This window comes from Poecilia mexicana, unplaced genomic scaffold (genome assembly GCF_051168715.1).
Source record: "Poecilia mexicana isolate PSO_F unplaced genomic scaffold, ASM5116871v1 scaffold_21, whole genome shotgun sequence".
NCBI lineage: Eukaryota > Metazoa > Chordata > Actinopteri > Cyprinodontiformes > Poeciliidae > Poecilia > Poecilia mexicana.
The window spans coordinates 11,760,604-11,786,210 of NW_028263390.1; the positions used below are offsets into that span (position 1 = coordinate 11,760,604).

A 25,607-nucleotide genomic window follows, 5' to 3' on the forward strand; every position below is an offset into this window, starting at 1 on the left:
GAATAATTAAACCTCACACCTGTGCACCTGGCAGTCTTGGTATGTGAAGACAACAGCATTAACCAGTCAAGCCTGTGTTATGTAACTTTGCTCTAATCCCAGGAAATGGTTTAGCTGTAGTTTTTGTATTAGATAAGAGTTTCACACGAATCCAATCCAATCCAGTTTGAACCGGTATGATCTGAAAATAATATCTGTTATTAGAACAACAGAAGAGGGGAATCATGTTTGTTTTAATCCAACAAGGGGAGTCTGTTCAACTTGGGTAGGATTTTGTATCCGGGGAGAGTGCGATATATTGCAGTTTTAAATTTGCAATATGTCAAATTTTTTTCTTTCAGAGTCAAGAAGTAACTTTAGGACTCTAAACAGCAGCTGTCTCAAGCACATCTAAACAGATAGAGTGCATGTTAGGTCAAAATGATAGCCAAGTCCCACCACAGGGTGTGAGTGTACAAGTTGTCTCCTGTTACTTTACAGACAGGAGCTATGTGTGTCTCACAGGAGTACAGGTTATGTAAGAGTGACTTTTGTATTCAGTCTGGGTGTTTACTCTGAACAAAAAGATTTTGTTGCAAAAAGAAAATTATAGCAGTGCAACGTCTTTTGTGAACCTGGTGATTTTTTTTTTTTAATTTTAGTTTGGAGTTGTTGATAAAAAAAAATGAATGTTACCATAAAAGTGTAAAAAAAAAAAAACACACGAAAACATAAAACAAACAAAAAACGATTTATCTAAACAGTTTTCTGTCTGAATTCTGATATTAATTTCTTCCATAAGATGTTGTTCATACTTCATTCTATCACCTGTCTACCCAGCCCTTCGTAAGAAACAAATCCTCACACCATGATGCTACTGCCTTATTTTGATACAAGGGTGACGTGACGAGGATGCAATGTTAGTTTTCTGTTACACATAGTGATTTGTACACTTTAAAAAGTTACATTTTGGTCTTATCTGACACCTTATACACTGTACCATTGCATTAAGCCTCTCCACATGTCTGCTGAATGCTATTTCCTAGTGTTCTGCGAGAAACATCTGAGGCCTTCACAGATGAATTGCATTATACTGAGTGTAAATAACAGAGTAGAACAGTTTATCTTCTCTGTTTTATTATTTAGCTGATTTCTTTTCTTCTAGCCTGGAGCGCCCTCTGCTGGTAAGTGTTGATACAAATGAAACAGGAAAACAATCAACAGCCTTTTTGAATACTTTGAAAAATGAACTAAGTTGAATAACCTACCGGATTTGATCTCTTGGTTCCCTCATGTATCTTTGAAAAAGTTAATTATTTACCCGTTACATACTTACGGTGTCTTCAGGCACCGTAAGCATGTAACGGGAAAACATTGTCTTCAGGCATATTTCTGGGATCCTTCCTTTGCGTCATCTGTTAAAGGACCCAGGATGTCCATGCTCGCTGAGCGTGCGTATATTTCTCCCAATTTTGATACATTGTTAATGTTTTCTTTGTTTTTATGCTATCCTTTATTCCTTCTGTCGCTTCCGAAACCATTTCCACTCTTGTATAAATTGTTGGTCAGAAAATATTCAGTTTTTTTTCGAAAAGTACTCCAGTTAGCATTAGCATTTTACAGTCGGTGATTTAAACACGTGTGTGCTACTGTACTCTGCCTCTCAGTTTAGTAACGTTTCAACAGACTATTTACTCTACTAAGCAACAGTCTGTCTTTTAATATTAAACTATGACAGCCCAGTAAGGCGTTTTAACTGCTGCCTTTAGATCTTATCGGCTTGTTGACAAACACCTGTTATTTTTGTTAAGCTGTATCGTTGAATAAAATCATTAATGCCATTATTAGTACAATCCCTGGCTAAAAACATTGAAGCAAAACACACTTGCAGGATGTTGAGTCCCACTTAAGACATAAAACTTGTTTGATTGGATAGATGGAGATTACATGTAAATCACAAAATGAATGGTTAGTGTTACAGTTTTAAGAAGCACTTCTATAAATGCCACAGGGCATTTGACTCAGTGCAGCTGCGCTCTTACATAATTAAAACGTGATGCTTCACGACAGGGTTAACTTCAGCCTGTGTGCACCACACTGTGCATACACTTATCTGAGGAAGTTTGTTCTCATCTTTCATGCAAGCTCTTGTTGGCGGACTGTTATGTAATCACATTGCTGCTGCTCCCTGTTCAGCCCGCAAGAAACAGAAGTGGTCTGTAGACCCTAGGAACAGCGCCTGGAGCAATGATGACAGCAAATTTGGCCAGAAAATGCTGGAGCAAATGGGCTGGTCCAAAGGCAAAGTGAGTGAGGTTTCTTCACATGGAATATGTAAAATAATTAAATGTGGACTTTTGTGTTTGGGATGGGTTTTTGTACAGGACAATACTTTTATCATAGACCAAAAGTTAAAATACTGTTTATTTCTTGATATAAAGCTCAAAGTCTCGACTTAATTGCAGTTTCAGGTTTATCATAATGAAGTTGTATTGTTGTCTCACAGCTTTCAATATAATAAGTTCTGTGTAATTGTAAAGACATATGCTAAGTTTGTGCAATTAGGAACATTTGCTAGTATTTTCTCTTTTTTTTGTCATCCTTCTCAGGGACTGGGGAGGAGTGAGCAGGGATCAACGGATCACATAAAAGTAAAAGTTAAAAACAACAAACATGGGCTCGGAACAAACGCCAGCCATGAGGTCAGTTCTAGTAGAAATAAAAATGACAAAAATTTGCATGTACTAAGCATTTGTTTTTTTAAATCAGAAGATGTATTAATTCTAGGGCTAGAAAGGACAACAGTTTCTTTTAAATGTAACGTTGCATTATGTCTTGACCCTGCTCAAATAAAAACTATTAATCTTTTCATGTAAGTTCAAAGAAGTATGAAGCTCGAGAATCAATTGATCTGTTCTTCTTTTTTTTCTCAGGATAACTGGATTGCTCACCAGGATGAATTCAATGAGCTTCTGGCTCAGCTGAATGACCACCATGGTCAAAACTCAAGTAACGGTAAGTGTGGTTTCAACTTTCTACTGCATCGAGTGGTTTGCAGCTACGTATGCGAGAATGCAACAGGAAATGTTACTCAGATTGAAAGGGGTTTACACTACCGATTTAAAATGTGGCTTCTGTGCAACATATACTATATTGATGTGCTTAGATTTAGCAGATATTGTCAAATGTGCTTTTTTGCATGGCAGTAAATCTGATCAAAATGTTCCTGTTTTAGGGAGGTCGACTAAAACTATTTCTGTTTGGTAAATTCCTGGCTTTTTACTTCTTATCTGATGTCTCAAGTATTTCCATATAACGTTCTTTGCTTCTGAAGTTATCTGTTTTAAAGTCCAGCACTTCCTGCTGTCATGAAACCACATGTTAAGTCCCATAAAACGATCATCTTTATCCCCTGAATGCAAAGTTTAATATGGCTTCTGTTGCCTTTGGAGTAATGTCTTCATCCTTGCTGAGTGGCCTTTCAGCCTATGTTAGTACAAGGCTAATTAATGAAACTCTTTCCAGCTTTCAGCCATAATTTTCTCAATGTGTTTTGCTCTTTTTCCTGGCTTTGATACCCACATTTCACACTGAAACACATTCATTCAGAATCCTTTCTGAATGGCATGGTGGCTTGATATTTCCAAGGTTTTTATGCTCAAATATAGTTGCCAGCATCTGGAACGTTTACTCACTCAAGGCTAAATCATCACCCGGGCTTTCAGAAATTGTTTAAAGGCAAGATAATATTTCTTTGTGTAAACATCTGAATGTGAAGAAATGAAAAAAAAATAAATAAATAAATAAACACATAATTCTGGTGCTCAGCAAATTAAAATAATTTTGGTAATCCTATTTAACTTAATTTAATCTGATTTACTGTCATACACTAGGGTAATTTAAGTTGTGCATACAGGACCTTAGATGCATCTTTAGTAGCTTTTTAAACAGCAGAGGGTGCTACACAGCAACATTTTATAAAGTTCAAGGATTTATGTCCTCACTCATCATGTTTCCAACATTAGTAGCACTATGCTAGAAATCAGACAGATCTAAAATAACTTCTCACTTGTTGATTTATTCATTTTGTAGTGGGTTGATTTGCATAACATAGTTTTTGTTTTGATATCTGTAGAAGTTCCTCCAGATGAGATGAAGAGCTTCAGTCTGGAAGAAAAATCAAAGACTTCTAAAAAGAGGGTTCATTACACAAAATTCACAAAAGGTGAGTATCTTCCTTTTAACCAGCTGTGTTTTTCCAACTTTAAACAGTTTTAACTCGTCTTAACCAATCTGTATCTGAAAGCCACACTGTGACATTCCTTCTTACATATTTAAAGCAAGACTTCATATCAGTAGCTGATTCGGAATGGTGCTGCTGCTTTCATGGTTTTTTGCCAGAGCCCCCCCTGCAGTGTACACTTGACCTCTTATTAAAACTTATGCTGTCGTCTCAGACCACAGACGCTGATCAGAGTCCGGTCGGTATCTGCTGGGTCAGTTGACCCAGTGAGTGCTTTGGGAGGTTATTTATAGGCCTTCCCACTCCTTTCATTACCCTTTACACGTCAGGAAGTTAAGATTTGCTGGTCAAGGTCGGTACACTGATAGACTCGCAGAACGATGTGTGTTCAGAACCACTTGAAGGTAAAGCAGAAAACTATCTGATTAAGCTGCATAGTATCATGATTACATGATTGATTAGTAGAATTTGCATGGTAAATAATGACCTAGAGTCCATCATACACTTTACACTTTGAATGGGGGCATTTAGAGTTACATCAACGATCTGCCATCCTAAAACGAAAAAAATATAACATTAATTTTTTTTTTTTTTTTGTCTTTGGACTTACTTACTTGCACTACTTAAAATGTTTTTAATCGTGTACAATATATATAATAGTGAGTCACTGAGTTCAAATCTGCCTCATCAGATCTGAACACTTGACAAAACAAACATCTCAGCTTTTGCTTCACCTGGAAGAACCTTTAATATTTTACGTCATTCCAAAGCAACTTCCTGTTTCCTGTTTGGAGCATCTGGTATCTGCATTTACTCCCCCCCAGCAGAAACAGCACTCCTCTGACCCATTAGATGACCCTGCCTGATAGGACCTGGCCTCTGTCTCTCCCCCACTCTCAGCTTGTTTTTATGTTGCGAGTGTGAAGCAAGTCAGAAAAAGGTGCACACTTGAGCATGACGATCTGACTGTTTTAATGTGCTTGTTTCTTTAATTTCTTCCAACATTTATATTCTGCTGCCATTTTTTAATTGCCAAGTTTTAGCCAGGTTAAGCTCATTCTGACTCACAATTGTATCATTACCTAATGTGACTTGGGGTGAGTATGTTTCTGTTTGCCAACTCCAGGTGCATTCATGGCAGCGTCTAACTAATATTTCTAATTATCATTCATGAAGCATAATGCATACATTGTTCTGCTTCTGCATGTCCACTCACTATTCATTTTTGGATAATTGCTTTCAGGGCCAACTGAGATGATTGGAAAATGTTATTCCAACAAATTTAAAGACTTGGCCTGTCGCACCTAATATTACATAATTGCTCGATCATTTTTATGTGAACTAAGCAGATTCATGTTACATGATTTCAGTAGTTTTTATTCACCTCTATAAAAATATTAGGGACACTTACAACTTAAGGCCAGTTGTTTGATATGTTTTTTAGCTGCGTTAAAAAAAATGTTGTGTGATGGTCACTAATAGTTCACACAATAGAGAACTTGTGTATAGATGTGAAATTATTTAGTTGAACAGTCAACTTTCACAGTTCATTTTTTTATCTTGGGTTTAAGCCAGACAAGGATAAAAATACAAACTTTGAATGTAAATTATAAAATGTATTAAAATGTACAGGTGCACAATACATTGAAATACAATTATAACAGTTCTAGTACAGTTGCAATATTTGGTTGGCTAGTATATTCAATGTTCCCAGAATAGTTTGCTTATTCATCTTTGAATTCAGATATTCCAACCAGATATTTGACTACAGTTGTATGAATCAAGCACCAGGCATGTAGATTATTTTACAGACATTTGTAAATAATGGGTTGCGGTCAGGATCTCAGTAATGACCTGGATTGTATAATAGGATGCAACCTGTGCATTAATACCAGTAGTGCAATTTTTTTGCCATTTAAAATTTCATTTTGCACTTGTAGTTCCATTTTTATTAAAGTGGCAGCAAATGACAATGTCAACAAATTGGCCACAAAACGACTGGCCAGGTTACAAAAGAGGGGAATAGAAGTTGCTGCTTGCACAGACCTGACCTCAGCCTGATGAAACAAGTTTTCAAGAGTGCAGCCTTTTAGCCAGGCTCTCTAACCTGGGCTCACACAAGAGATACTGGCCAAATATCTCCTTAAACAAATTCCTAAAACTTATGGAAAGCTTTCCCAGAATAATTGAAGTTGCTATAACTTCAAAGATGGCTGATATCAGACCATAGACCACATGGATCAAGATTTGGATGTCACTCAAATTCACATATGTATGAAAGCAGGCGAGTAAGTAAAGCATGTATCTTAGGTTTCCTGCCTTATTAGCCAAGTGTCCGCATCCAACTGCCATTGTTGTGATGGCAATTAACGAGGAAAGTGTTGAGCAGAAATTGAGGGGCAAATTTTTCTTTTGTGTTCATTAGAGATTTGTATTTAAGTAGCCTGTTTTATGTAGAAAAACTAACAAATGAACTGAAGTTGGGTAGTGCTCACAAGGAAATGTGAAAGGGGGATTGATCCCTGGTTTTCCGTCTTTGCAAGGGCTGCAACGCTGACTCCTTTGTGCCATCAAATAATTTCTCATGGATGCTTGATCATTTTTATGTGAACTAAGCAGATTCTAAGAGATTGGATCACCTCATGCATGAGGTGATCCAATCTCCTTTTTTTTTCAAGCAATGTTTTTGTCGTTTGGAGAAGTACTTTTGTTCTTTTTTTAAGTGATGACTCTAAGGAACAGATTAGGAGTTACTGCATGCAGGAATGTTTACACTGCCAATCAGCCATTTAAGGCGTCGACAGATTTGGCACCAGTCTTAATAATTTAACTGTCATTTACAATGTGACGCTGTCCATTGTCAGAAAGGGCCGAATTCTTCCCCAGCAACAAGAAAGTCTCAAAGATTAGATTGGAAATTTGAGCGCTTACTTCTTAGAACGTATGTGTTGTCAATAAGAGGTCATATTTGTGTATTTGTGTTCCCCTAGGTATCAGCCACAGTAAAAAAAAAAAAAATAGTAATAATTTTCTCCCTAAGTGGAGGTGGACTGCCACTATAGTTGCCAGTAGCAATTTGTAATCACCTAAACAGAGCTGCAGGGTAACATGTAATCCGCCACGCCTCTTTGCATGCTTCTACAGACCTCTCCAACGCCAACTCCCCTTTCTGTGAGGTTGTTGCCAAGTAAAAGCTTGCTAATAGATTTACTGTTGTTAAGCTTGTTATATGAGTGGCTGGTAAGGTCAGGTAATACTCTGATAGTTTTTGATTGTAAAAGAGGTCAGCCAGTTTAGTAGATGATGCTATAAATTCATGTTGCATCATGACTTGTTAGTTTATAACTTTCAGTTAAAATGTTGTAGCTCAAGTAGCAGTAGGCTTCCTTCCTCTCCCTCTCAGTTCAGGCCCTCTGTTTACTGTCCTGCTTATTTTTTCTATTGATATCTCGTTTATGGTGGTTCGCTCTTTGCCAACTCTGAGGATTGATGGCCTTTGTTTGCGGGGAAAGGCACCGAAATCTCCACTGCTTTGGTCCAGGCTCCACAGCATAAACCAGTAACCCAGTTTTAATTGCTGCCCCCATCTATCACTTGTCAGGACAGCCAGGGTGGTTGATGCAGAATTTAACTACTGTTCTTTATCCCCCCTCTCTGTGTGGTGGCTTCATTGCTGCTTTTGGGTTTTTAAAGAGTATCCTTTTTTGTTGTTTTTAACAGATCTTGACTATTTAAAAATCACACAAAAAATGTATTGTTTTTTTATTATTGTAGAGATACTTGGCAATAAATATTATGCTTTTTAAAAGTCTGTTTATTTCAATTTAAATTACACCACATTGCAAGGAAAATGAATTTGTGGGTTGAACAGTGTGTTAAGTTTAGTATGTGGGTTGCCCCCATGAAAAACGTGCCAAGTCTCTTTTTTTTTTTTTTTTTTTTTTTTTTTTGCAAATAACAAACATCATCTTCCCGACTGGAAAAACAGGGTTTTGCCATCATCGTTGGTAGTGCAGAGATTTCAAGATGAGATTCAGCAGCTAGTGTCCATCCCACATCGCCACTCTTTGGGACCAGACCAAGATGTCAATGCAAATAAATACAGAGTTTGAAAGTAGAGAGACTGAAACTGCCAGCAATCCTGACCTCAACCCCACTGAATTGGCTGGGTTGAAAAGATCCTGAGGAATAGGATGCCATCCCACAGCATTGTGTAACCAAGTTGGTTACCAGGAGGTGCTAGGCTGTTGTGGTTGTATGGGGTACTACTAAGGTCCCTGTTTATTATATAAATGAATTGTTAATTGCCAATAAGTCTTGGTTCTTCAAACTTTAATAATCCAAGCTAATAAACACGACCACATTACAAACAGTTGCTGACTAAGCTGTTGGCAGGAAAGACTGGATAGTTTATTGTGGCCAGATAGTCAACTCTGTTGATGCATTTTCCTTACAGATGTGAGATCATTTGCAAAGAAATAAACTTCCTTCGCAACAAGAAGCATGCTTGCAACAGAGAAATAGGTTAAAACCAAGTTCTTTATAAGTTTAGTACAACAAAACTAAGAGCTGTTTCAGAAAATGGAACTATGTTTACTTTAGTCTTGGCACTCAGTAATTTGATGTCAGATTTGCATTTCAGTTAGTGCATTGTAAATCTTGTTTGACCAGTTATTTGATCTGATGATTTCTGCCATTTTAAACAACTCTTTGCCCGTTCACCTGAAAACCAGGAAATGTATACGTGTGCTCCCTTTTCCAAGCAGTGAGAAAATCAGATCCAGTACAATTTTTACGTCTGACCCAAGTCCAGTAGGTGACAAACACCAAATGACCTCCATCCCATTTGTTTTAGTTTTCAGCATACTTTCTTGGTTTTTACCTCTTAAGTGTGCCCTGTGCTGTGACTTTCAAAGTCAAAAGCAGGGGAGATAGGGTCTTAAAAGCAATAAATAACCAAATGTTATCAGAGTCCCGCTGAAGGAAGAGGATGCAGCTGTTTGAACAGGACCCAGGCTCGAGACAGACGACTGCATGCTTCAGGAGCCTTTGAGGCCCAGTCTTGAGAACGGGAATCCGGAGACTTGGCGGACCTTGTCGTCAGTTTATTTTTCTTTGCTGTTTTATCCCTGCTGCATAATTGGACCTTGCACAACTCCTCTTTTCTTTACCCAGCTACCACATCTTAAGCACACACACACACACACACACACACACACACACACACACACACACACACACACACACAAAGTGTGTCAGATGTTCTTTAGTCTTTTCAATCTGTTGGTTTGTTTTTGATATATCAAATGAAATTTGCTAATAAATGCTGATGTTGAGTCCAACGTTTTACTTTCTTGTTTTATTTTAGGCAAGGACTTATCTTCCCGTAGTGAAACAGACCTTAACTGCATCTTTGGGAAGAGGACCAAGTCTGCCAAAGACCAAGAACAGGTAAGCTATTGAACTTTGTTGTGTGAGTAAGTAGAAAAACTTTTATGTTTTGGCTGAACTCAGGATTTCTTGCTTCAAATATCATTGAGCATTTCTCAAAGTCTTCTCAGTTAATATTCCTAATTAGTTAGTTCGCTTATGCTGGAAAAAAAAAACCTGTCATCTGAACAGAGCAGGCTGATCCATGATCTTTCTAAGCCTAATCAAAGTCAGGACTCAGGAGGAAGACGGCATACCTCTAGCCAGGTGGCTCAGGCTTATCAGTCTCAGTAATTGCTGGTGACCATCAGTTGTGATGTCCTCAACATTTACTCTGGTACAGTGTGATCCCTGAGGTTTTGCAGGTCCCAGCTCCCGAGCTGCCTCTGGCTGAAGATTAGCCATGTCGCAGTGAACAGCTTTAACGCTGCCAAAGGGCCACTGATGGTGGCAAGAGCACTTAAATCCAGTTAAGAGATTTTCACTCTTACCTCTTCGTCCCCTCCTTCACACTCCCCCCCTTTTCTACTTCTGTCTCAGACCATCACATCAGGTGGTTCTGCCTGCCAGAAGGGTTTATTAAAGTAAAAACCCAAATTGTGTTGAGGTTTGCAAAAATCTAAAGTGATGATGCTTACAAAAAGTTCTTTTTTTGCTCTTGCCATCAGTGGTTGGCCCCTTCAGAGGTCACTTTGCCATTTGACGCTAAGGTAATAGTCTAATGGTTTTGAAACTTACAAGGTCAGGTGGGTCCAGCTTTCATTTTATTTACCTTTGTAAATAAAAACAAAAAAATGCATGAGATCTTCCTGTAGATAACTTGCAGGAGTTATGATACATTTTAGGCTTATATTTGCTTTAATAAATTCACATTACCTAATTTACAGATGGACCATGATACATTAGGTTTCTAAAAAGTTAATGTATTGGTAAAAGGTAATAAAAGGTAAAACATGTAGGTTTACACACACATATTTTAAGTGTTTCTCCTAGTTTTTATGATTATTTAGTCGCTAAAGATAACCCAGATTTTTGATTTTCTAAAAAGTAGATTACATGGGAACAATAGACAATTATTTTCAATATAGACGTCTTTTTATATACTAGCCTACAACGTCCTGTCATGTATGGATTCCACACCCTAAACCAGCAACACAGTTTTAATTGCTTTCTCCATCTATCACTTGTCAGGACAGCCACAGTTTTTGATGCAGACTTTAACTACAATTCTTCTTCCCCCCTCTCTGTGTGGAGAGAAGCAATTATTCCATTACGGAAACTGCTAAAACCTGCATTTATTATATTTAAAATATTAACTATTTTTTACAATTATTTTTACTCATGTTACTAAGAGCTATTGTGGGTAAATTACCAATACCTGTGTCTTTGGATGGAATAGTTTTAAAAACATAGCTTTATAATGAGAACACACACAAGATAAAACTTTACTTTGCAGCCAGAGGAATTAAAACTAACAATTATTGCGCCACTTTTACATTTGTATTTTATGGTGAAATAAGCATTTTCATCCATTGTGTTGTAATGAATTAATACATTTTTATGTCACAAACCAGTTTTGCTTCCCCAAGTTTAATCGACCCAGTACAGAAAGCCAGTCAGACGGTGAAATACCTACCTTTTGGACAGCAATACACAAAAAAAACCTTTTAATGGATTCCTTTGTTTATTTCAAGCACTGGGCTTGAAGAAATTGGCATCTTGAAAATCCATAAATTGTACACAAAAACCCTTCCTCTATTCCCCTGCAGGTGCTCTGCCATAACATTACAATAGGAGATGCTCCCTGGCTGATTAACATTGGAAATGCAAGCAATACACACCATCATTTTTTCCCTAATCGTTTGGTTATGGGTTCTTATTTTTCAGCCAGGTGGGACACCATTGACCACATTGAAAGCACCAGCAACAATTACAATGGTTTCCCACGAGCCCTGTGTTAAAGCCCAGCAACATCTGAGGTTGCAGGGAATAAATAAGAACTGTGATTGACCAATCAGGATCTAGGCGTTTTGCCTGATATCCTATGAATCTGTCTGTGACACTGGAATGAACCTTTGTCTCACACTCGTCTTAAATCAGACATTTGACATGTTACGCAGTGTATATTGAATAATTTCACTGCTCCAAAACTTTATACCGATACAGATATGGGAGTTTTGGTGTGTTTGATTACAGTATTACACAAATGTCCATCTTGATGAAGCTCGTCTGAAGCTTCATGGACTTCTCCAGGCTTGCCCTTTTCCCCCTCATGAATCTTCCACCTCTTCAACCACCACCCACGGCTGTCTCTCCAGCATCCCTTCCACCAGTCCCCCCCACAGCGGGTGTTTTCCTTCCTCCACAGTGATGTTTCCTGCTCGTCCCTTATCACTGTGCGCAACGCTCCACGAAACAGACAAGTGCACGCACACACTCGACACGCAGGTTTCTGTTCATCAAAGGCAACACTGGATATGAGAGCATGCAAACATTTTTTTGTGTAGCTGCTGTCGCTTAACAATTATGGCATTACACCACACCTGAATTACTATCTGAAATTAATAATTAACCTTTGAGCCATTCAACTAAATACACTTTGACTGGTTGATGCTTTAACCCTGACACCAAATATGTGAGGGGTAAAGTTGTGGAGCTATGTCTCAAACTTTGAACATCTTTTTGGAACACAGTCTGAACAGTTATCCAAAACTAGTGTGGCACAACCACTGACCTACCAAGAATCCTAAACAGACACTAATCAGGGAAACCCATGATAACTCTAGAAGATCTGCAAATCTTTTAAGAGTACAGTGATAGAGTGAAGGAAAGAAAACATGTTTTTAGAGTATATATACTCCAGTTAATTATTTATTTACAAAATTAGCTGACAGTTATTTAATTATTAATATGATTAATTATTTCAGCCCTATTCTGGTCAAATGAGTCTATGTCAAATGTACTGGCAGAGGTGCAATTTAATGTTTTGGATTCGAGCATGTTTGCTTGAATCTCGGTCAAGATTTCAAAGAAGAGCTGAAAATATATTTTCATACAATCTCCCTGAGTTTGAAATATAAGTCTGTAGTTTACAAAGCTGTTAGAGACATTCTCCAAAAGACCAAAAGGTGATTTTTATTATTTAAAAAAATTTCATTTATTGTCTTCCTTTCACTTCAGAATATTACATCAATTAGGTTGATCACAAAAATCCAATGATCTGCATTGGAATTTGCGGTTATGATCTAATCTAAAACGAAATATAAAATAAAAAAAGGAAAGGGGGGGTGGGTACTTTTGCATTCCACTGCAAAATGGATGAGTTACTTTCCCAAAAAAATTTGATTTTAAGTATGTTTATCATACTTATTTATTGTAGACATTCAGCTTTGTTTTGCTGGGGGAAAGCTATTTGCCATATACAAGTGACTAACTTAGCAAGATAAATCACAGGCCACCGTTTCACCCACAGCTTCTCTTTTTATTGTCTAGCCACCTAAAAATGTAAGGTTGCAGTCATTACTTACGATGTGGGTTGGGGTATAGCACCTGTCCATCTACCTGGCTCTCTGTTATCCATCATCTATCCTATACACACGAACCTCTTCCGTCTCCTGCCTCCTCTTGAGCTCCTCAACACAATTACTCACCACATGACAAATGACAGGCTCTCACTGCCGAGATATCAAAAAGCCCCGGCCATTTTTAAATGCAGGGACATTGGCACCCCCGTGCTCCCCGCGCTTATCGGCGGGCGAGCAGTGCCCCTGGCTGTCCTGCTCTCCTCCTTCCCCCTTTCTCCACCACCCCTGCTCTTCGTGCCCTCCTCAGGGGGTTTAGTTAAGGGAGCCACATGGAGGGCCAGCCCAGCTTGATTTATCTCCCTCGCCCCTCTGCCCAGCCACTCAGGCAGTCCGAAAGAGCCGACGAGGCTCCAACGGGCCTGGGCTCGAAAGCCCGGCATTAGCTGAAATAAACCATTCTGCCGCCCAGTGAAAAATGTCCTCTGATTGGCTAATTAATCAGTCAAAGGGGAGCGACGCGGCTTGTGGCTTGAGGGACCCAAGCGGGCGACCGCAGAGGGCCCGCTGATAAATAGACTCCCCGCCGATTCATACATCAACAAAAGTTAGTCATTTTTTATAGGCGCCAGCTCAGATGAAAGGTGGAAACAAGCTGGAGTTTTATTTTTTTCACCTACATTTCATTCTTTTTGTTTTTTTTTTGTTTTGTTTTTTTGCAAGGAAGAGTCAAAAAATAAAAGCTTATAGGCTTTTCATTCAAATGACCTACTTTTGTAATTGTGGTTTTAATTTAATATTTAAAAGAAAATGAAGAAAATCTTTATTTTCCACTTTTCAAATAACTCCAATTGTCCACTTGTCTTAATTAACCATCATTCATTTTTATTTTAATTTGATTTCAGTAAGGGCACATCCACAGTTTTAGCCTTTTGTCGATTGCTTATTCTGTTTGACTTCAGCAAAACATTAGAGGTGCTCCAACATTCACCCATTTATTATTTCTCTACTCCCTTGGTGTCAGAAAAGAAAAATGGTTCAGCTTAAATTGGTACCAGCCTTGTTTTGACGTTTGAACCTCCAGTCAGACGGTGGGTTTGCTGCGCCCTGCTCTTCGGTCAGTGTGACCCCTGCGGCCTCTCCCACTCCCACTCTTGCTCAGGCACAAAGAACGGGGGGATCAGGCCTCATCGGGTGGCACCTGTTGCAAGCGTTGGCTGCCCACGCGTCGTCCACATGAAGGATAGCCCGTCGGCATGGGCTCCCCCGATACCGCCGTGTTAAGGAATATGGAGCAGGGGCGACACGGGTTGAGCATTTGGCAGACGCATCACAGAAGGCGCCAGGGAGCCGATGGGCGGAGTAAAGCTGTGGAAGTTTGCTGACAGTGCAGAAGCAAAATCTAATTTTTGCTACATAAATTGTCTCCAACCATACCACAGGTGACAAAGGTGGCAATTGAGGAAGTGTTTTTGATAATTAAATGTCAGAATGTCAAGAAAGTGTCATTTATTTTTAAGATCAGTCTAAGAAATTTGTGTCTAATTGTCAAGTTTGTAACTTGACAATTAGACAATTAGTTTATAATATTTCTTATTTATTCCAGACTGTATCCAACAGTAATAACAATCAAGAACAATGAACACATGGTGAAAACACACCCAAGACTCCAGGATAAGTCAGTCATGCACAGTCTGAAAGATGTTGTTGGCTGAAGCATTAGCTTATAAATTTCAAACCTTCTCCAAGTCATCTGCATATCTTATAGTAACAGGGAAATATTCAGAATTAGGCTCTTTGAAAAATGTCACCATCTAAACTGGTGTTATCCAATCTGTGCCACACTTATCCAATGTGTGAGGCACTCATCATGAATGATGAGCCCCATAATAAGTTTGTTCCCTACCAAAATTCAGCAAAGGTGTCCAAAACGGATGGTCACAACTTTTAGGCTGACATTTTAGCTGATAGTCTCAACACTAAGTATTAATATTTAATTGCATTCTAATTTAAATTTATGCCAACCCTTCATTCTCCTAACAAATGAATGTTTGGGGCAGTCAATTATTAAATTTGGTGGCGTTTTTTTTTTTTCCTCCTAAGAAAAATTACATATATCTTATTATTTTTGATGAAAATAAATTATTTTCCAGACTTTGATAATGGAAAACAATAGATCTTAACATTTTTCGCCTTTCTTTTAAGGAGGCAGAAATGTGAGACTTTTTTTAAATTATACTACTTTGTTCATTCCATTAAGAAAATATTTCTAGATATGAAGAAAGAAGAAAGGCTAATTTTATCCCTTTAGACAACAATGCTGATCTGATGAAAGGGCCCGACGGTGTAAACGTGCGTCGCTGCAGCGTGGTGGTTGCTATTTGAATGCGCTCATACAGGGAGCTGCACTTACTTAGTTCACAGATAGCATCTAATTGCCGCGACCAAAAGCGATCCCAGTCTTGATCGTGTTTGTTGACAGAGCCTTTTACTTTTACCGCTGAAAATACCAAGACCTGCCAAGAAAAACCCCTCCTCCTGTAAAATAAGCGCAGCACACAGTTGCCATTTACCTCCGTGGCAGTTCTGTGGGCTGCTCCCTGCTGGCAGTGCCAGCTCGCTGACACTTAGAAATTAGTGCTGGACTGAAACAAATAAACAAACAAACAAACAAAAAAAAAGAGGTGTCTGTCTCATAGTTACAAGCCTATGCCACAATATGAGAACTGGATAATTACCTCCTAGTGAAGCTAACCGCCCAGACATTTCAGACCCTCTCGGCTGTTCACAGTCAGACCACCATTTAATCACTGACTCCAAAATCTAATGAATCACAGCTGAGAGAAATAATCACAGCCTCTTCCCTCCCTGGGGTCGGAGTGAGGAACCCTGGTGTTCATGAAGGCCCATTGTCAGCGAGTGTTTGCAGTGTTGAACAAGCTGCATGCATAATGTTGTCTTCATTTGTTATTTATGATTAACGTTCCCTCAGTGGGAACAAAATGCAATTTTTCAACCCGTATTTATGTTTAAACTCCACACAGTGTCTGCTTTTAGCAAAGTTTATGATGTGTGGTATATGATGGGCTTATATGCTTCATTTGTTTCCTTTAAATTTGCGATTGGTAAACCTAATTTACAAAGAAAGGAGAAAAAAGATTGGAATTAGTTTAAAGGTGTAGACTTGCATGTTGAACTGAGGCATTCACTTATTTGGATTAAGGCTTCCACCTGTTTTTCTGTCCACCCACGTCATGCCGATGAACGATGGGCTGCCGGACTTGTGCGCTCATCAGGGAGAGACAGCTGGCTAATCAGGCCCTGATCCATAGACCTCGAGTATCACCAAATTTATTATTGTGGCAGGACAATGAGGGCAACTCTCATGCAATTACCCACCCAGCCAATATCGGTGAGAAATTATTGAAAAAATATAGCAAGCAATGCAAAGAGGCAGTTTTTCAGGAGATAAAAGGCCATGTGCTGCACAATCAAAGTCTAATTAACAAGATTAAAAAGGTGAGTTGTTGAAATGGTTTTTGGTTAAATTTACGTGTTTCAGATTGGAGGAACTTTAATACAAGTAAACTCTCGAATCTGGTGTTACAGTACAAAATAACACAAGTAAATGCAAGCTGCTACTTTTTAGGGAGTCACCTATTAATCTTTCTCTCCACATGTTTCATATTTTACTTGCTGTTGAATTAGACTGCAGCCAACTATTCTGCCTTACATCTCATTCAATTGTTGAATTTGTTTGTAGACATTAATTCAACGTTTTGGCCTACTAAAAGTATTTAGTTAGGCTTACACAAATGGAAAGAATCGAGATGAGAACTAATGAATGCAAAAAGTTTGCATCCTGTAAGTTACATTTCATTTGGTTTCTTTCATTGGATATATCTTTTTGATGTAGATCAAGACACTACAGACCTTAGCCTTAGTTTTTATTAAAAGCATTGATGCTTCTTTATATGTAAAGAACTTAAATTGCCTTGCTGCTGAAATGTGCCATACAAATAAACTTGCCTTACCTGCATAGAATAAGCTTGAACGTTTTGGCAGGCACCACCTGCATCTTACAACATTAGCCACCAATCAGGCGAAGCTGGGTTGTTGCTTGGGACAGAGTTTTTGTTCCACTTCTTATGCTGCTGATGTGTGTGTTGCCTTTGATTTATTTATTTATTTATTTATTTTTGTAACATCTTTTCAAAAATATGCTTAATTGCCTTTTTTTCTTAAATGTTCAGCTTTTTGAACTGGAACATGTTTTTCCCATGTGCAAAATAAACATAGTAATTTTTATCTTAGAAATGTATGAAATGTGTCTTTTTGGTTTAAGGCATAGACATATTGCTAAAAACTGACATTGCAATTTTTTCCTCACCCCGTGATGCATAAGAATAATACAGGGATTTTTGACAGATGACTTGTATATCAGTATAAGTTATGGCGATTAATTGTTGACAATTAACCACGACTTATCTGACCTCTTTTTTTTTTTCCCTGAATGTCACAAATATGGTTTTTGTTTGTATTTGGAAGTTATTATTAGTGCTGCACCATAGAAACTCTTATGATTACCAGTTGCCATATATGCCTATGTTACTCTTTCTCATCTGTCTTTCTGTTACTCTGTGATCTTCAGCATTTTGAACATCATTGGCATCCAGTGTGAGAATGCACTGCTGTGAGGCTGTCCAGCTGACTAAATATTACATTGGCACAAAAAAAGCAGGTTCATGACACTGAAATAGATTATCGCTATGTTGTGATATGAACACAGCACAAGCTAATTTTGTTTTCTATTGTTCAAAATCAGTCCTATTCTTTATTAGAGGCTTCATGTTCGGAACAAAAATAATTTTTTCAAAAGCCCTTCTTCTACCTTTAGAGCTTGTGTGAAACTGGCAATGTAAAACAGTTTGGATTTAGTAAAACCACTGAAGAACCAGCATTTTACCTCAATGTAAAAGCAATGGAAGTTTACCCACAAATATTTAATTTAGGATCATTGATCTATTTCGCTACCAATTAAGCTCTTTTGGTAAAAACTGTATTAAGTCTAAAATACTTAAAAAATTTTAATACCCATCTTCATTTCAAAGCATTCTTGCTCAGCTTTTTATTTTAAATATGTCAGGTGATATTATGCATCTTTACTCGGTTACATTGCACTCTTTTTGCTGTAATAATGTTGAAATCAATGGCATACAAGGTAACAGATCTTGTATTGTAAAAAAAAAATGCTGGCTTAGATTTTTGCACTCTTTAGCTCACAATCAGCGAAAAGTAGGATTGCTTCCTTTGCAAAAAAAAAAAAAAAAAAAAAAAGCCCAGGTTATTAGAAATAAATTTAATAATATTGTAGGATTTTTTATTTATTTTATTCATTCTAGGACTCACTGGAAAGAAAAGTTTCTCATGCACTAAAGTGAACCTTCTTCATTTTTCCTGGCTTGATTGACTTCCCCTCTGAATATATTGGCCATTCTATTTTGGCACCTTGGCACATGCTTTGCCATTGGCTTTCCATTGGTTACATTAGCGGGGAAGAGATTGAACTGGAGTGTCTTGAAGGAGGCGTCTTGTTGAATGTCTTCCCAACCTCTCCTTTTCTTCGGGACCCTCTGTGGACCCCTCCCTGTGTTCCCTGCCCAGCCCTATCCCCCGCCAGGGGAGTGAGTGGATCAGGAAGGGCCCGATAGCCAGCCAGACCGCTCCTCTGCTGAAGGAGCCTTATCTCAGAGCTGCACACAGTGCATTGAGCGCATCCTTTTCCTGGGGTTCTGCGTCTGGGTGGAGAGAAGTAGATGGTGTGGGAGGAGAAGTACACACGGCTTGATAAGAGGTGTGTTCTCCAACCCTCTGCTACTCAACTCTGCCATTTTTGCCATTCTTCCTAAATTTAGCAAGAAGCTGGACAGACTTTTGCAAAGTTAATAAAATATAAGACATTTAAAATTGTGTATTTTCACAAAACAATACAGAACATGAAGAAAACCTCTATTCTCATAATGCATTCACAAGTGCTCTTTTTCTGCAACAGCTTAGTCAAATTAGCTTGTATGTTTAAAGTTGTCAGCTTCATTTTTTTAACCTTAGAAGATGAAGATAGAATCCAAGTTCCAGATCAAAATTTCAATTCACAGCAACACATGGATAATTTCTCTCCATTTGTTTTTTTGTTTTTTGTTTTTTTTTGCTTGAAATGACTAGACAGTAACCATTGCTGTGTTTTTTATGTTATAAATGTTTTAATATTTTTTAAAAGATCAAAAACATGTTTTCAATATTTATTTATCTACTATGTTTAACCCACTTGGAATTGATGAAGTTATCAGGTTTTTATGTTATTTTTTGACTTAAATATTCAGTTGAATTAAAATATACAGTTTGTCATTCATTTCGTTGAGTTTATGTCTATAAACATTTTTAATGCCCATAGGTTCAAAACCCAGTCTTTTGGTTGTAGGTATGAAAAGTGTTGACATCTTGAATACATTTTCTCTAGATGTATAAACTCCAGCAATTCTTACCTTTAGCCATGATGATATGCATTTTTACTCTCTTATGTCATGTTTTCTGTCACCCCAAATGCTCTGCTTCAGCTGGAGAATAATCTGCAGAGTCAAATATGCATAATTTAGTTAGGTATTACATTAAGTATTAACATATTTCACATAAACCATGACAAAATTTTATTCAAATAATTTTATGCAGTTTTCTTTTTATTTAAAAAAGTATAAGACTTTGTGCATTTCTTCTCCGTTATTCATCAGATTTCAGATTAATATGCTGCTTTTTCCCCCCCACATCTGTTAATGTAACTGCAACTTTGAAAGGATGTGCATAGGTCAGTACGGCTGTCCAAATTTGATTTGTCTACTAAAGTCAGTACTTGGATTAGTAACAAGTAGTGGGTCAGATACGTGGAAAAAATACATATAGAATCTGTATGTGTGTGACTTTCCTGTTTAATTCCCCTTAAATGGTGCCACAGTTGTTAGGAAAATACACTGTGGGTTGAGTTGACTAGATTGGTTGCGTTGCGCCTCTAAAGACCTTGCTAAATCATTTCTGCCTATACCAAAAAACTTTGGTGATGAAAAACTACACTTGTCATCACTCGAGGCAGTTTTATGGGATTCTGCAGCCAATGGGAATCCTATGTCTTTGGTGACAGAACGCTGACCTTTCAAGATGTCAACACTTGCTCCCCACAGGAAGGGGTTTATCAGAGACTACCTCCACAATTTGGCAATTGAGAGGATGGAGTGATCTGCTTGCAGTCCTTACCTAAGACTCATGTGTGGGATCAGCCTTGGTATGTTGTTCATGCCAAAGTGACCAGCACAACCACGTCAGTGGATTTGTGGTAAATGCTGGTTGAAGAATGGCATGCAATCCCCAACCAATGTGTGAGGATGAGGAAGAGCTGCCAGGCAGTTCTGGTGGAGTGTGATTTTTCCATGCATCATAGATACAATGAATAAGTTGTTAAATTTCTTTTAAATTCTTCAAACCTCAGTTATGCAATCCATTCAACAGCACTAAACGGGAGTCGATACCTAAACAAGGCATTGGTAGAGAAGTTTTTAATGAGGACAACCCACATACTCACTATTGCTTAAACCACAAATAAATTTGAGAAATGGGAAATATTTTTACGTTCCAGCAGTCTGAGATCTGTTGGCAAGAAGCATTGTTACTACATAGCAGAAGCACATCAAACACCAATTTCCATACTCTTTATGATACTTTTGTTTTAAAAATACAAGCTAGAAACACAAATGAGTCTGGTAATGCTTTCTGTTTGCTGGATACAAGACTATGACATTGCAAACGATTATATGACTAACAAGTTTGAGCGAAAGACGCAACTGAAAATGGAGAAACCCCTCTAACGTTGCTGCCAAGTACTTTCCTATTACCCTATCACCCCCAATAGTTCATGCTAAAAAAAAAAAATCTCCAGGGCTGCCAGTAATGCTGACTGGATCAGTATGTTTACATCCACTCTGTGTGTGTTTGTCCAGCCTGTGCACAGCACTTCTACCTGCTGTCGTATCAGAGTCTAATGGAATCCCCAGGCAGTGAAGGAAGAACCACGCACCAAGCTCAAGCCACCTTTCCCTGATGATGATGTTTCTCTCAGTCACTCTCCCCTCTTTCTTCCCTTTGCTCATTCAGCCTGTCCCTCTCCTGAGAGTAATTTCACAGGCAGCTCTAAAGTGGCCCCCAGCCATCTTCCCAAATCCCAGTTACATGCTGTTTGGTGCTGTCAGCTCTAAGCCTCATCTTCACTCTCCCAAGCAGAGAGGACGCCATTGTGCAGTAACTGGGAGTATAGATTTTTAGTGGGAAGCTGGAAAGTTTTGTTTAATGGCACCTCACCTGAAGGGCTTTATATTCCCCTTGTTAGAAGTTGTGGTTATATCTGGACAAGGTCCTAGGTGGTGGAAAACTTTCTTTAGCTTTCGTGTTGGGTTCACCTACATTGGAAACCACTTTTTTTCTGTTTTTAAGGTCTGCACTCTCACAGAAGTTATTGGGAACTATTAATCTTGTTGATAATTATAAGCTTTCTTGGATTTATTTGAGAATCATTCTGGACAAATCATTTTTTATATCTTCATTACATTACAATTTTTTGATGAAGGGACTTAACAAGAAAGCTTCATGTACATCTCTCAACTTGGCTCTGCATTTGACTGTAGATTTGCATAACTTTAGCCATCATGTCTATCTCTAACTGTAATTGAACATAAAGGCTTTAAAACCAAACAATGATACGTTAGCATACAACTCAGTGTTTTCAGTTAATCTGTGTGGTGTGAAAAATGCCATGCACTTCACCATCTTAGCAGCGGCTGCATTGTTTAGTGCGACTCTCCAGAGGAGCTTCTGTATTCTTTACGACAAATCATTATGCATTGAGTAGACCATTAGGAAAATGAAGACAAATGGGTGATAGGGGCGAGGTGACAAATTGTACATGCTGTGGAGGTAAAATCTGGACCACGTTGTGCCTAACAGTTTTAAAATAGGCCCCATTTAATGCCGAACCTAAAGGCTGCCGCGAGGATTTATAATCAGACTCAGTTTTCTCCTAAATATAGAACAGAAGATCACTGCATGCTATGTATGTATAAATTCATAAAAACTAAACAGCTTACAGTATTTTTGCTGTGCTGTTTTATTTTATTTAATTTTTATTTCTTTTTCCATCTGAAATAAATGCAACAATCGTTGATCCCTTTAACACAGACGTTTATGGTCATAAAGTACATAACCATAAATTTGGGGTCACCATTTAGTTTGTCCTGAAACTAAATTTCGACCCCATAACTTTATGCCAATGATTTAGTATGAAGAAGTTAAAAGTTAAAAAAATGGCTAAGAATGGTAAAAACAGATCCAATCATGTAAAACTTCAACAGAGTTCATGCCTGCAGCAAGCAATCCTTTCTCAATAAGAGTCTAGACCTTTTGTATGAACCAAAGCGTAGAACAAGGTACTGGTTTTTCCCAGTCTAAGTTGTAAAAAGCCTTTTGCAACTTTATTCAGAGGAACCACACTTTTACACTGAAAAATTCTCTGAATTATTTTATTTTGTTAACTAAGTAACTTCTCTTTTGATGCATGTGCCTTCTTAGGAAAATTAAGTTGAATTTAAAATTCTGAAACATTTCTGTGGAATGAGGGATGACTTTCCTAAGAATGTTCACATGTTGGATTAGGTTGATTGCCAGCCCCGGTTTTCGTCTCTTTTCTTGCTCTGGTGGTAAGCCAACACAAACAGCAGATCTGGTTTCATTTTAATTTGACAGTCACAGTTCAGCTACAACTTGTATCTCTATAACAGCTCCTCACCACTAAATATGGAGCTGTTGCAGAGGGACGACAGCTTGGAGCTGACTGCGAACAAACCCAGCTGGATGTCAGGAACGATGAAAAAATAAAAAATGTGACTCTTTTGTTAACTGTGCTTATTTTAAGGTTCTAACACCTATTGTTGCTTCAACATCCTTCTTTGGGTTTGTCACTCACTTTACATCTTTGGAGTAATCTTAGTATGATGATTGACAATCACTTAAGCTCCTTTGTTCAAAATGGTGGACCAGGTCTGGATGTGCAGATTCTCTAAATAACTCTCTTCTTATTTGTGTCTTTGTGGTGTAGGGGAGGAGCAGAAGCGAGTCTCCAGTCGAATCAGAGGAAAGTGGGACTAAGGCTTCTTCTGAACTTGATACTGAGTCAATAACCAAGACTGTGACAAGTTCTCTGAGCATGCAGGAGTATTTTGCGCAGCGCATGGCACAGTTGAAGAAGGCTCGTGGCTCTGAAGGTTCAGCATCTTCTGTCAAAGCGGAGACTACCGAAACATCAAGCCCCACTGAGGAGCTCAGTCCAGTCCGTAGCAGCAACAATGATGCTGAAAAGCCCAAGAAAAAGAAGAACAAAAAGCTAAAAGAGGACCTAGTGGATGTAGAAGAGAAGTGCAGTGTCCCAATCGTACTAGAAGAAAAAGAAAACGAGGAGAAAGCGTGTTCAAAAAAGAAGAGGAAGACTGCAGAAATCATTGATGAAAATGAAAACTCTAGCTCTGCCTGTGTTGTGGAGATGAACTGTGAAAGACCAAGTCTCTCCAAGAAGAAAAAACCTAAACACATAGAGAAGCAGCTTATAAATGTTAACGAGGGCGAGGAGGCCCACAATGGAGTAAAGGAGTGTGAGGAGGAACTGGTTACTAAAAAATCCAAGAAGAAGAAAAGGAAGAGAGAAAATCAAGACTAGGGTGGAGTTTAGGTTTTGGTTAAATTTGTCCACCTTCCAAATATGTTTTACTTCACTTGTACACTTGTCCTAATTCCCACCTTTTTAAATATATTTGTGACCAAATGAAATCTCTAGCACATGAACAACAAATGAATTAACTGTTAAGGCACATTAACGTGAGACGTTTAGCATCTGGCTTAAATGAGCTCTTCCTGAAACTTGTATCTCCTCATTAAATATGATTTAGGGAGGGAAAGAAGCTGTTTTCACATTTATTCTTTTACTATTTGCATGCATTATTATTTATGTACAAAACTCCATATTCTCCATGTCTCGCAGTTTATCACTTGTTTCAAAAACTGAAAGGAAAGCGGTGAGCAATGCGATACATCTGATGCTTTGGCATGATGCGCCTTTTAAAACGAGTCATTCTTTGAAATGTCGAAATTTTTCTAAATAAATATGGTCACACACATTTTGACTCTGCTTGTATTTTATGGCCTGAAATTAGATACATTTATGAATAGCATGACTCCTGTAGAAAGAGAAAACAATATCCCATTGTGGAAGTTGAAAGCATAAGTTTATAAACTGTAGGGATCACGTTAAAAAAAATCAATGGAAATACTCAGGTGTGTATTTTGTCACAGATGATTTGGCTGACGGTCACCATTCACCTTAAAGACGTGACGCAGGATATTCCGGTTGGTTTGACTTCACAAACTCAGACAAACCCGCCTTGTTCCAACTCCTGTGTGGGATGAGGAAAAGAAGATGCCGGTGGTGTCCAGTGTTGCGCGTGAAAACGTTGTAGCATTCCTTGTCCCCATTTTGGGTTCGTCTGTGTTGAAATGATCTGAATGTGTGTTTTGTCTTTCCTGGACAAAAGAAAAGGTTGACTAACTTTGTAGGCACGTCGGATGTGCTAATTCTTACTCCGTTCTCTTTCCATTTCCTGCTACAATCAGCTAAATCTTGTTGCACCCTCTAGCTTAGAAGGAAATATGACAAATCTTTACAAAAAATTAGTAGTCAGATATTCCCTGGTTTATGGTTCCTTGCAGAGAATCCCAGTTTTTTTTTCTTAATAAAAGTCACAAAAGGATTGTCTACTTGCGTAGTGCTTTCAGCTTTTCTGAACCAATATTTTGTAGAACCAACTTTTTGCCTTGCTCTGATTACAGCTGCAACTCTGTCTTCATTATACTGTTCACTAATGTTCTTTGACAAACCTCTGAGGCTTTCACAGAACAGTTGAACACACAGACATGGACTGTGCGTTAATTTCAGGGCTTCTGAAGCCAGTTGGTCTCGCGAAGTTTGCATAGGAATATCACATTGATGGGGATTAAAAGTAAATGCATTAATTTCCTGTCTTCTGTTTATCTAATACCCTTTTGCACTTGTCTCTTGGTAGAATCTGTCGCTCTTTCTTTCTCCCATGTGTTCAGTTCTGGCTATTATAGCCCACTTTATGTCTTTTTACATCTTTTTCAAAGAAATTACCTACATAGCCTTATATCTCGTCAGTCGTGTTAGACGTTTCTTTCAGGTTTTGATGTTGATCCAGAGCCATAAGGCCCAGACTTGAGTTTTGACACCACTTGCATCACATTTCTTCACAAAATGCATTAGTTATGTCCAGGTT

At 38.2% G+C, this 25,607-nt stretch overlaps 1 protein-coding gene across 1 annotated transcript; it reads left to right on the forward strand.

Moving 5' to 3' along the window:
* Positions 1–1,350: 1,350 nt before the first annotated feature.
* pinx1 (PIN2 (TERF1) interacting telomerase inhibitor 1) lies at positions 1,351–24,434 on the forward strand. The gene is made up of 7 exons (XM_014996196.2): positions 1,351–1,430; positions 2,176–2,285; positions 2,589–2,681; positions 2,913–2,994; positions 4,115–4,204; positions 9,591–9,673; positions 23,363–24,434. Exons 1-7 carry the CDS (start codon positions 1,412–1,414, stop codon positions 23,975–23,977), a joined length of 1,092 nt encoding a protein of 363 aa, XP_014851682.2. The 5' UTR covers positions 1,351–1,411; the 3' UTR covers positions 23,978–24,434.
* Positions 24,435–25,607: the final 1,173 nt, after the last annotated feature.